Source organism: Bos indicus, chromosome 11, assembly GCF_029378745.1.
Source record: "Bos indicus isolate NIAB-ARS_2022 breed Sahiwal x Tharparkar chromosome 11, NIAB-ARS_B.indTharparkar_mat_pri_1.0, whole genome shotgun sequence".
In the NCBI taxonomy this organism is placed as follows: Eukaryota; Metazoa; Chordata; class Mammalia; order Artiodactyla; family Bovidae; genus Bos; species Bos indicus.
In genome coordinates, this window is record NC_091770.1 from 21,069,824 (window position 1) to 21,082,091 (window position 12,268).

The window sequence follows — 12,268 nt, forward strand, 5'->3', positions numbered from 1 at the left end:
CTGTATTTCATATTATCAGAGCCCCTATCCCTTACCTGATGGGAAGCAGCTGCAAAGCGGATCCAACCATCATCCAAGGAAACAACAAACTCTCCCTTTTGGAGCTGCACATTCACTTGGCCTCCTCCAAATAAGACCAGTGGGTACACAGACACCATGCTGCAGTCTCGGATGAACACGCGACTAGTTTTGATCTTCTCGTGGTATACCAGGTAGGGACTGTCAAAGTGTCTGACCTGGAACATGACAGTGATGTCACTGGTGACATACACAGAATCCCACCAGTCCCAGGGACTTACCTGTTACCTGTCCAGTGACTCCCCAGATGACCTTCAGCCTGTACCTTCCCCTGAGCACTAGCCTTGTACTTGCAGCTGCCTATTGGATGTCTGCACCTGGACAGCTAAGAAGTATCTTGGACTTATGTTCAAGGGAACTCTCTGTTTTCCTATGCTTGTCGGGTTCACTATCTCAGTAAGTGAGACTCCCATTCACCTAGCTGCTCAAGCCCCAAATTTAGAAGCATCCTTGATTGCTTTCTCTCCCTCACTCTATCATCACTAAGTCCTGATGGTTCTATTTTCAAAATACACAATGAACTCTCCACTTCTACAGCCACCACCTCGTGCAAACCATCCTCTCATACAGACCACTGCAGTGGCTTGCTGTGTACTTGCCCCTTTGCATCCTCAGTTTCTTTTCCATACAGTGGCCACAGTGATCTTTTAAAAACCAGTTAGGGCTCAAAACCCTCCAGAGATTTTCCAAGGATAAAATCTCAGATCCTTACTGTGGATTACAAGGTCCCACATGTCCTGATCCTTGCCTGCTTGTCCCAACTCTTCTGTCACCGCCGCCCCTGACCTTCCCCCTCATTTGCACTGGCTGCCTTCTCCTTCTTGCGTTTGCTGGAACACACCAAATGTGCTTTCATCTCATGGTCTTTGCACTTATTTCCCCGGCTTGGAAGGTTTTCTTCTTAGATACCTGCATGACTCGCCCTTTACTTCATTTAGGACCTGTCCAGTTGTTTCTCCTCAGGGCTCTTCCCTTACCACACTATGTAAAACAGCCCCTCTTGAGGGGGGAGGGGTAAATCAGGAATGTGAGATTAATAGATACCACTGTATATAAAAGACAACAAGGATTTACTGTATAGCACAGGGAACTATAGTCAATATATGTAGTAACCTGTAACAGAAATGCATCTGAAGCTATATACCTGATTTACAACATTGTGTTAATTTCAACTATAGTTAAAAACCCTCTCCTGTCACTCTCAATCTCTTATGGTTTTACTTTCTAACATCTGTTGTTCACCTGAGATTGTTTACTTATTTCTTGCCTGTCTTCCCCTCTAGAATGTAAGCTCCCTGAGGGCAGAGACTGTGTCTCCCTAGCTCATCAGCTGTCCTCCATGGCCTACAATGGTGCCTGGCACAGACTGGGTGGCAGGTACTGACTGGATGCATGGATGACTTAGATTTACTGCAGAAATGCCATGGTAAACTCAGGAGAGGAGTGGAGATAACTTGGGCCCCTGGTTTCTAAGTACACATGCAGTGGAGAGGGCAGATGATCTCCTAGTCCTCAGGCCCTTCTGTGCTTAAGGAGATATTTTTCATGCTTTGTTGACACTCCATTCAGTAGTTCCAGGGGTTGACCAGCCCTCACACTTCAAACTCTCTTCATTCTCTTTTCCTCCATCTCTTTATCAAGATGAAGCTTTGTTGAACATCTGCCTTCATGCTGGCGACGCACTGTGCTAGACGTGGAGAATGTGGAAATGAATAAAATTCAATTCCTGTCTTCAGGAATTTCAAAAGTCTATGAATGAGACATACCATAAACCATAAAAGAATGTGATAAATGCAACAGTAGAAAAACGCATACTATACAGTGGTGGAACAGGAGTAAGAAGCAACTTGGAGAGGAGCACTGGGCTTGAAGGATAAGTAGGAGCCTGCCGGGGAATGAGAATGCCACTCCAGGCACAGAGAACAGTGCGTCCTGTGTCATGGCACTGGGAGATACTGTCGGTAGTCTGGTGTGGCCTGGAGCATAAAGAATGACAGCTGGGGTGGGGGGACATGGTCTAAGAAGGGGATAGATGTGAAAGGTTATAGGAGAGTTTACAGTAGACTCCATGTACAAAGAGACTCCACAGACGAAGAGTTTTAAACAACGGCTGTATATTGTCACCCTCCTTATTTAACTTACATGCAGAGTACATCATGAGAAACGCTGGACTGGGAGAAACACAAGCTGGAATCAAGATTGCTGGGAGAAATATCAATAACCTCAGATATGCAGATGACACCACCCTTATGCCAGAAAGTGAAGAGGAACTCAAAAGCCTCTTGATGAAAGTGAAAGTGGAGAGTGAAAAAGTTGGCTTAAAGCCCAACATTCAGAAAACGAAGATCATGGCATCCGGTCCCATCACTTCATGGGAAATAGATGGGGAAACAGTGTCAGACTTTATTTTTCTGGGCTCCAAAATCACTTCAGATGGTGACTGCAGCCATGAAATTAAAGATGCTTACTCCTTGGAAGGAAAGTTATGACCAACCTAGATAGCACATTCAAAAGCAGAGACATTACTTTGCCAACAAAGGTTCGTCTAGTCAAGGCTATGGTTTTTCCAGTGGTCATGTATGGATGTGAGAGTTGGACTGTGAAGAAGGCTGAGCGCCGAAGAATTGATGCTTTTGAACTGTGGTGTTGGAGAAGACTCTTGAGAGTCCCTTGGACTCCAAGGAGATCCAACCAGTCTATTCTGAAGGACATCAGCCCTGGGATTTCTTTGGAAGGAATGATGCTAAAGCTGAAACTCCAGTACTTTGGCCATCTCATGCGAAGAGTTGACTCATTGGAAAAGACTCTGATGCTGGGAGGGACTGGGGGCAGGAGGAGAAGGGGACAACAGAGGATGAGATGGCTGGATGGCATCACTGACTCGATGGACGTGAGTCTGGGTGAACTCCGGGAGCTGGTGATGGACAGGGAGGCCTGGCGTGCTGCGGTTCATGGGGTCGCAAAGAGTCGGACATGACTGAGCGACTGATCTGATCTGATCTGATCTGATGACATGAACAAAGGTGTGTTTTGTAAAGGTGGGCTTTCCTGGTGACTCAGACGGTAAAGAATCTGCCTGCAATGCAGCAGACCTGGGGTTCAAAAGACCCCTGGGGAAGGGAATGGTAGCCCTCTCCAGTATTCTTGCCTGGAGAATTCCATGGACAGAGGAGCCTGGTGGGCTAAGAGCCTGTGGTCCAAGAGGCCACAAAGAGGTGGACATGACTGAGCGACTAACACTCATGACATGATCAGAGATGTGCTTTGAAAAGGTGACTCTGGAAGCAGTAGTATAAAGGACTAGAGAGTGAGCACGGGACGTAAGATTAGTACTTCAGGCACGAGACAGATGTCTGGGGTCTGAACTGAGGAAATGGCAGCAGGGACAAGAGAAGTGGGCAAATCTGAGATATGTCAAAAAGGTGGAATTACTGGGACCTGGTGACCAATCAGATTAGCATCAGGAGAAAAGAAGCAGGGTTTCTGTGACTCCAGGGTTCTGATTTGGTTCCATTTCACCAAGACAGGGAACACAGAGCAGTGAATTCAGAGATAATGAGTTTGGTTTTTCAGCTTTTGAGTTTGAGGCGACAAGAAGGCACCCAGATGGTGATTTCTAGCAAGAACTCAGAGAAGAAACCAAGCACGAGAGAGATCTGGAGTCTGTGTCAACATGTAGGTGGCAGTTGGTGTGCTCTGGTGGTTCAGGAAGATTATGTGCCCTGCAGTAAGAACATAAGGACAGGGACAGAACCATGATTTCGGAGCAAGGGAGGAGAATCTAGTAAAGGAGCTAGAAGGGGATGATCAGGGAGACAGAAGTGATATTTCAGAAGCAAAAAACATTAAAGATAGTCTCAAGAGGTAGGGAGGTCAGCAGTGTCATATACTACATGAGTGAAGAATGATGAGAAGCTGGAAATTTGTTCCCAAGATTTGACAACTTGCAAGTTATTCACGACTTCTGATGAATTTAGTGGAGTGATGCGAGCAGAAGGCACCCAGCAAGAGGCTGAAGGAAGAGTGAGAGCTGAGAAGCCTGGATCAGAGAATAGGTCAAGGCCTCTTAAGGCACAGACAGAGGCAAAGGATTACATCCCGACATTTTAAGTCACTTCTGCCAAGAAACAATTTTGTATCTGAAAGCAGGCTTAATAGTTCAATTTCCAGCACATCTGTGCTTATTCAACCTTCCCCAAGTCAGCACCTAAGGACAGCAAGTGACAGAACAAGGTTTGGGTGAATTAAGGGGCTGTTTCTCCCCCAGGACCTGCCACATGTAAAAACAGCTGACCCTTGAACAAAAAGGCTTTGAAGCATGTGGGTCCACTCAGATTTGGGTCTTTTCAGTAGCTAATACTACAGAACTACACCATCTGTGTTGGTTGAATCTGTGGGTGTGGAACCTGACTGTAAGTTTACCCAGCCATCCTGACCTGATAGTTCACCGATGAAGGGTGAATGTGTACGTATCCATCGTTCTTGGTGACAAACTTCAACTCATCTGATTTTGGCTGCATTCTGACAGCTCCGGTACTGGTCTTCTGAAATTTCCCCTCTGGGCTTTTCACCTAAATAATACATAGTTATGAGAAAAAAATATATATATGTACTTCCATTGTAGGGTATATCCCGACACAAAACCAATCTTGCTTGAATGCCTTTGCTGTGTCTTCCCTCTCTCTTAGTTTCCTTTTGAAAGCAGTATAAGCATGCTTGCTTTCTTTTTCTACCCATGAAGAAGTGTGGATATAAGTGCGGTAGTCCTGGGTGACTACACACACCAGCCACGTTGGGGAGAAACCATGCTGATGTTTCAGCTGTGCACTGAGCATGGGGGACAGAGATCCTGCTGGCAACACTGGCCAGCAATCCGCTGACACTTCCAATGCCAGTCCAATACTTCCAAATGAATTTTTCAAAACAGTAAAAAAAAAAAAAAATTCTATGAATGAATAGATTGTTTCACTTGGAACAACTGAAAAGCTTATGTGCACACCCCCATATTCACTGTAGAAAGTAACAGGACTGTGTAACACAGGGGACAGTATTCAGTATCTTCTAATAACCTATAATGGAAAATAGTCTGAAAAATATATGTAACTGAATCACTGTTCTACACCTAAAACTAACACAATACTCTTAATCAACTATACTTCAGTAAAAAATATACATATACTAGGAAAAATCTCTTGTAATCTCATGATTAAGAAATAACAATATTTGAGAAACACTGTAGTTTTCTATTAGATTTTCATAATATAGAAATGGAGACAAACAAATGATATAAAATGTATACCAAAACTAATATAGGATCATTTTCTGTATTTTCCTAAAACATAATTCTAAATTAGCACCTCACTATAATGACATATAATAATTTAATCAATAAATTCCCTATTATTGGAGTTTAGACCATTCATTCTAGTGCTGTTGATAATTGCAAACGTTCTCCTAGCTGTATCTTTACATAAATATGCAATTATTTTCTCATAATAAATCCTCAGAAATGAAACTGCTATCTAGAAAGGGTGTATCAACTTACACTCTTACCAAGAGTAGAAACATTCATTAAAAAAAATCATCAAATCACAATCACCCAAAGTCCACAGTTTACGTTAGGGCTCACTTTTGTTGTTGTGTATTCCAAGGGTTTGGACAAGTGTGACACGTATCTATCATTATGGTATCATGCACAGTATTTTTACTGCCCTAAAAATCTTCTGTGTTAGGCTTATTCATCCTATCCACCCCTGATTTTTTAATTGTCTCCATTGCTTTTATTTTAAAAAATCATTTGGAGAAGTTGCAAATGGTTTCAAAAGCATGCAAGCACTAAGCAAAACTAAGCCATAAATGAATCCACAGATGTCAACTGAGTATATAACAAAAAGTTAATGAGAAGTGCTTCAGTACTCTGACAAATTCACATTCTAAGTTTGACAGGGACGAGATGATCAAACCGCAAGTAAAAGTCCAACAAGTCCATTCAGGTATGGTTTCCAGAAGAGATCACAGATGTCCCATGGCAAAGCACTGACTTGATTTTGTTCTTATCTAATTTTAGTCCAGAGTAGAGGGCATAATGGGAGTTGTAGTAGAATCAGATTTCGACCTAACCCTAGATTAGTTATGCACAGACGGGCTGACAGTGACATTTATGCCCATTTTGAGTTCTGGAGTGTCATGTCATAAGGATTAAAAAGGCACCTTATTTTATATAATGAATGTGTTTTGAAGATTCTATATCTAAACACATTTGGGGAACTGAAGGATTGGAAATATAAACTAAGTTTAAAAGGCTGTGTGTGTGTGTGTGTGTGTCTTTAGATGATTAATGTGAGTGTCTTAACTTACATCTCTCGGCTACAAATCAAACAAACAAGAAGTGGGAGGCCCAGGAAAACATTCTGTTACCTGCACTACATTTGGATACAGAGCAGCACACAGCATTGCTGATATCAACTTGGGGTTCTCAGCATTTGAGTTTGCCTGTGAGAGAAATACAGCATTAATCTTATAAATAATGTGGCTATTTCCATCCGTGCCTTGGAATTTACTATTATATTTCTTTTGACTTCTATCTTAAAATAATCTGAAAAATTATTTCTAAGAAAGCAATCTACTAGACTACATTCACACAGGACCCATTCCAAGAAGCCCATAATTACTTTCAAGATCTCTGCAAAGCAGTTATAAAGCCAGAGTTCCTAAGGATCAGTGGAGAGAAAGATTCTGGTTTGTGAGATGTTCCCAATTTCCAGAAAGTAACTGCACTGAGAGTGACATCAGGTTCATTTTGAATTGTTCTTCCTATAGTTAAATATAAAACTATCCTTGGTTTGGAAAAAGGCTGGTCTGATTAATAAGACTTTATTGGAAAGTCTGTTCTATCTCTGATGGACTCACCAAAAATCAATGTAAATAAAACAAACATAGCAAAAGCAACAAGAAACAGAAAAACCCTTGTTTTTATGAGTGTTAGTTGACATTTGTGGAAAGAAGGAAATCAAGAATGCCACTAACCTATTGTTCCTAGGGCTTAAGTGAAGAAGGCCTACAGATATTCCTCAGGTAATAGACTAAGTATATGGTCATTAAAGAGAAATAAGAGCTAACTGCACACACTTTACCTCTTCTCCTGTGGCATCCAATATACCATCTCCTCCTCCTTGGGCTCTTTTCTCAATTTCCCTTGCTCGGAGTCCCTCCTTAACAAAGCCTATGTCCGATAACAGTTCAGTGAACTGTCGTTTCAGGCTTGCCATTTCCTGAAAAAAGTGGGGAAAGTCTTGAAGCAGAGACACTGACACATCAAAGGCAAGAATGACTACAAAAATGAATTACTTCAGTGGACAGTGGACTCATGGGTTTACCAGACAAGTATGAAGAATATCTTGTCTGTTCATTCCCAGAGGGCAGTTTTCACTTATACAAACCAGCAGACAGAGTAAAACTGTTACATAGAAATTCACAAATTTCAGAAAACCCAAAGAGTATTTAATTGTTAATGATGTTTAAAAAAAAATTGACCAGATTTTGCACAGGTCTGATTTTTTCTGGCAACACTTACAGCCAGAAATGTAGCTTACTGTGTTTGGAACCCTAACTCAAGGTGCTGTGACCCTGTTCATTTTTCCTACTTCCTTTCTGCTGGGGTCCTTATAGTGCCTTCTCTGAGCTTAAAGTGGTTGGTGTCCTCTCTCAATGGATGCAGAATACCCACTTCAGAAACGTTCCCTTTCTCTTATCCTGTGGACTTGCTGGCTCACATTTTCCCCTGGGAATAGGAATACTATTAAGTGGTTTAGATTTACACACTCTTTCTGTAGCTGAGCACAAGTGTGAGAATGAAAAGCACAAACCTGTTTTTGGCTTCTGTTCAAATATTGGCTGTCTATCAGACAACACAGAAGCAGATGACGCCAATCAAAGGAATGGAAAGCTAAGCAATGGTACTCTGTCTCTGATGACAATTTAAGTGTTTTCTTGGACTGTCTCAAGTACAGATGGATAACATGGCAAAAATACAATGGGATTCAAATATCCAAGAGTTCTATTTCACGACAAGCTTTTATTGATATCTTATTAGAACTAATTCTACACTCTAAGCTGGAATTTAGTGAAAAGAAGTAATGGATGAACCTCATAGATCACTGAAAAATCTAAATACAGCCTAAAGAAAAGATTAAATCTAGTAAATATACATAAATATAATTTAAAATATATGTTTTACATTTAAAAGTCTTAAGGACTCAAGGAAATATTTATTATTGTGCTTTACATATAAAATACCTTTAGACCAGTGGTTCTCAACCCTTGCAACATATGAAAATGACTTGTTGAATTCACAACAAGGAGAATAAACAGATGCTCAGGCCCTACCCCTAGAGATCCAAATGTAACTGGCCTGGGGTGGAATTTGGGCATTTTGCATTTTTTTTAAGCTTCCTCAGGTGAATCTAATGTGTGGCCGTGATCGAAAATCACTACTTTTGTTATTCTTAGATTAAAGCCAGAGCCTCTATCTTCTCCAAATGTCTCTTTGTAGTACACCTAAAGGAAGAGTCAGACACGACTGAGCGACTTCACTTTCACTTTTCACTTTCATGCATTGGAGAAGGAAATGGCAACCCACTCCAGTGTTCTTGCCTGGAGAATCCCAGGGATGGGGGAGCCTGGTGGGCTGCTGTCTATGGGGTTGCACAGAGTCGGACATGACTGAAGTGACTTAGCAGCAGCAGCAAAGGCAGAGAAGAAGGAAGGCAAATACTGGGATGTTTTTGAGGTCTCTTACTTCACTGTCAATAAACAAACTCATTCATTCATGCATTCAATGAATTTTACTGGGCATCAACTATGTTCTAAGTAACTCTTCTAGGCAGTGGAGATATAGAACTGAAGAAAACATAAAATCTCTGCTCTGACGGTCCTTATGGCAGAGAGGTAACTAGCTGTCAGGTATGAACATTAGTTTTGTGTTCTATTCCAAAACATCATCTAATATGGAAAGAAAGTCCTTCCACCTCCCTAGCCTCAAAATTTGAGTGACATGGAGGCTCTATAAGTATATACACCGTTATTACTCTGGTTATATTTCATGCTACTATGGAAAGGGGCCTAAAATATTGTCACAACAGAAGACAGAGCCCTGTCTATTATTACACAAAAGATAATAAACCTTTCTTGTGTACTCATTGACAGAGTAGCCTCTGATGGACAGAAGAATTAATAAAGAAAATATGGTTCACCATTTGTTCTTTGGTTTTAGGGAGAAAGTAAGGGGTTTGGGGATGGTCATTGATCCCTTTGAGACTCAATGAAAGCTTTGTTCTCTTTCTCCAGAATAGTGCACGTATGTATAAGGGCGTGACTTTGCAAACAATTTCAGGGGGTTATGGATCCAGGTTAAGGATGTTTGGTATAATCACTGAAAAGAGTGACTTCTAGTAAGCAGTAATCTTCAGAATGGCTACATGCCTGTAGCCTCCACGTAAGTTAAACACAGATTCACTGAGAAGAGGAAAAATGGGTGAATTGAAAGGTTCAGCACAGAAGGCCTGATGTCATAGTTCAGGAGTCTGTTTTACACAGCTGGTGAAGCCAAGCATATTCCAAAAGTAGTATTTTCAATGTCAAGGTAGGACAAGCAAGATAAAGCTGCAGCACCCTCTGGTGCACTACTAAATGAATGGACACAAATCTCCACAGAAACAGCTCACCTGAAGAACTCTTCCTGACAAGAAGTTTTGTCTGCAGTAATTATAACTTGCACGCATACCTTCTTTCATACTTAGCTGCCATCCCTAAATTTTGGAGAAAACCAAAATGTTATTCTGTCTTTAGTGCCAACTCTGGTAATAAACCTCAGCTATTAGATTATATACTTACCTTATATGCTCGTAGAAGGGCCAGATAATCACTGTTTGCAAATGCAAATTCTAGCTTTTTCTGGTTAGCTTCCTCTTTTTTATCCCAGGGAGATACCTAAAGGAAGAAAGCCAGGTTTGAAGGACACATTTTATCCAAGGTTTCAAGTGGCATTTTGCTACTGCTGAAGTCAGATGCTTGGGAAGTGTGTTGTGTGGGTCAGAGTACAAAGTGGGTGACTGGTTAAAAGTAATTATGGTGGTTAAGTGCCAAGCCAACAGTCCTAATTGTCTGTGTGAGTCCGTCTGCCCACTCAAAATGACCTCTCTTGGGTCTTTTACTTTCTAGTGGCAAGATGTCAAAGAGCCACTCATTCTAAAAGCTACATCTAAAATCCAAGATTCTGTTAACTCTGTGATACCTTCATTTTACAGACTCTTTTTCATCTTTTATACTTAAGTCTCCCCTGTTTCTATACCCATAATTCATGCTTTTTCCTCTTAAAAATACAGGTTCTCCTTTTCCCTAGAAGTTAGTGACATTAGCTGAGAACTTAATTTTCACTGCCTTCTTTCACTGTAATATACACACGCATCAATACAAGGTACACATGCATCAATACTAAAGGTACTCATGTATCGATACTAAAGGTACACATGTATCGATACTAAAGGTACACATGTATCGATACTAAAGGTATACATGTATCGATACAAGGTACACATGCATCAATACTAAAGGTACTCATGTATCGATACTAAAGGTACACATGTATCGATACTAAAGGTACACATGTATCGATACTAAAGGTACACATGTATCGATACAAGGTACACATGCATCAATACTAAAGGCACTAGCATGTTGCACTGAGGCCCTAGTATCACACTGACAGTCGATCTAAACCAACTATGGTGCTTCTTTCTAAATTTGTATACCTGCACACCTTTATAGCTAACACAGTAATATTAAAATTTTATTTATTTCTACTTGAAAATAAAATTTCTTCTGTTTTAGGAAGGCTAGTGGGGAAAGGATTACAGTTGGGAATTAATATTATGCTTACAGAACCCAGCAAAGGACAGGTGTTCAGTTTTGGCTAAGGGTGACACCAGTATTTCTAATGAACAATTTCTATATCCCAGTAAAAGAAAACAGCCAATGAGAGGTTATTTAATTATGTGAGAATAGGCAGTGGAGGTCTTGCTCACATCAATACTGACTGCTGCTGAGTAAGCTACATCACCTAGTCTGGTCCTTGGTTTTGTTATCTGCTGTTAAATGAAGGGGCTGAACTAACATCTTTTTGTAGATCTGTGAATTTACAATTCCATGATGTATAACATTAAAATTGAAGAAAATTATTACATCTATCTATTCCCCTATCTATCTGAGATAAGCCCTGGTGAAAATAAAGGCAGAGTGACACTCTATCCAATAACAATAACAATAGTTCATTCTCAGGTCTACATGGAATACTTCTCAGGACAGAGCATATGCTTAGCCATAAAACAAAGATCATAATATGTTTTAAAGGACTAAAATAATACGAAGTATATTCTCTGACCACAACAGAATGAAATTAGAAGTCAGTAATAGGAAAAAATTGGGAAACTCATAGATGCATGGACATTAAACAACACATGCCTAAATAACCAATGAGTCATAGAAGAACTGAAAAGGGAAATTAGAAAATACTTGAAATGAATGAAAATGAAGACACAACATACCAAAACTTATGGGATGCAGCTAAAGCCGTCCGTAGAAGAAAATTTATAGCTGTATATTTCTATATTAAAAAAGAAGAAAGATCTCAAATCAATAACCTAACCTTTCACTTTAAGACACTGGGAAATGAACTAAAACTGAAACAAATGGAAGAAAATAAATCACAGAAATTAGTAAAATAGAGAACAGAAAAACGGTAGGGAAAATCAATGAAATCAAAAGCCGGTTCTCGGAAAAGATCAACAAAATTGAAAAACCTTTAGGCAAGCTGATCAAGAAAAAAAGAGAGAAGGCTCAAATTACTAGAATCAGAAATGAAGAGGGACATTACTACCAGGCTCTCAGAAATAAAAAGGACTATAAAATACTATGAATGTTTGTATGTTAATAAGTTAGGTAATTTAGCTGAAATGGACAAATTCCTAGAAAAATGCAAATAACTCAAAAAGAAACAGATAATCTGAATATACCTATAACAAGTAAAGAGGTTGAATTAATTATTAAAAAAACTAACCACAAAGAAAAGCCCAAGTGACTTCACCACTGAATTATATCAAGCATTTAAAGAATTAATTCCTCACAAAATCTTCAA

The 12,268-nt window shown here is 40.1% G+C and overlaps 1 protein-coding gene across 5 annotated transcripts in view; it reads right to left on the reverse strand.

The window, feature by feature from the left end:
• The window catches only part of DHX57 (DExH-box helicase 57), a 60,311-nt gene that overhangs the window by 2,024 nt on the left and 46,019 nt on the right, over positions 1-12,268 (reverse strand). For 3 of the 5 annotated variants that reach the window (XM_019970028.2, XM_070798526.1, XM_019970029.2), the window contains exons 18-23: positions 9,970-10,065; positions 9,801-9,884; positions 7,212-7,349; positions 6,496-6,570; positions 4,515-4,649; positions 36-236 (exon numbers count right to left, since the gene is read on the reverse strand). In XM_019970028.2, coding sequence (XP_019825587.2) covers positions 36-236; positions 4,515-4,649; positions 6,496-6,570; positions 7,212-7,349; positions 9,801-9,884; positions 9,970-10,065 — 729 coding nt within the window. Of the gene's footprint in view, positions 1-35; positions 1,766-4,514; positions 4,650-6,495; positions 6,571-7,210; positions 7,350-9,800; positions 9,885-9,969; positions 10,066-11,678; positions 11,738-12,268 lie in introns of those variants that run through there. The other 2 variants (XR_011569220.1, XR_011569221.1) reach the window with 2 other exon arrangements.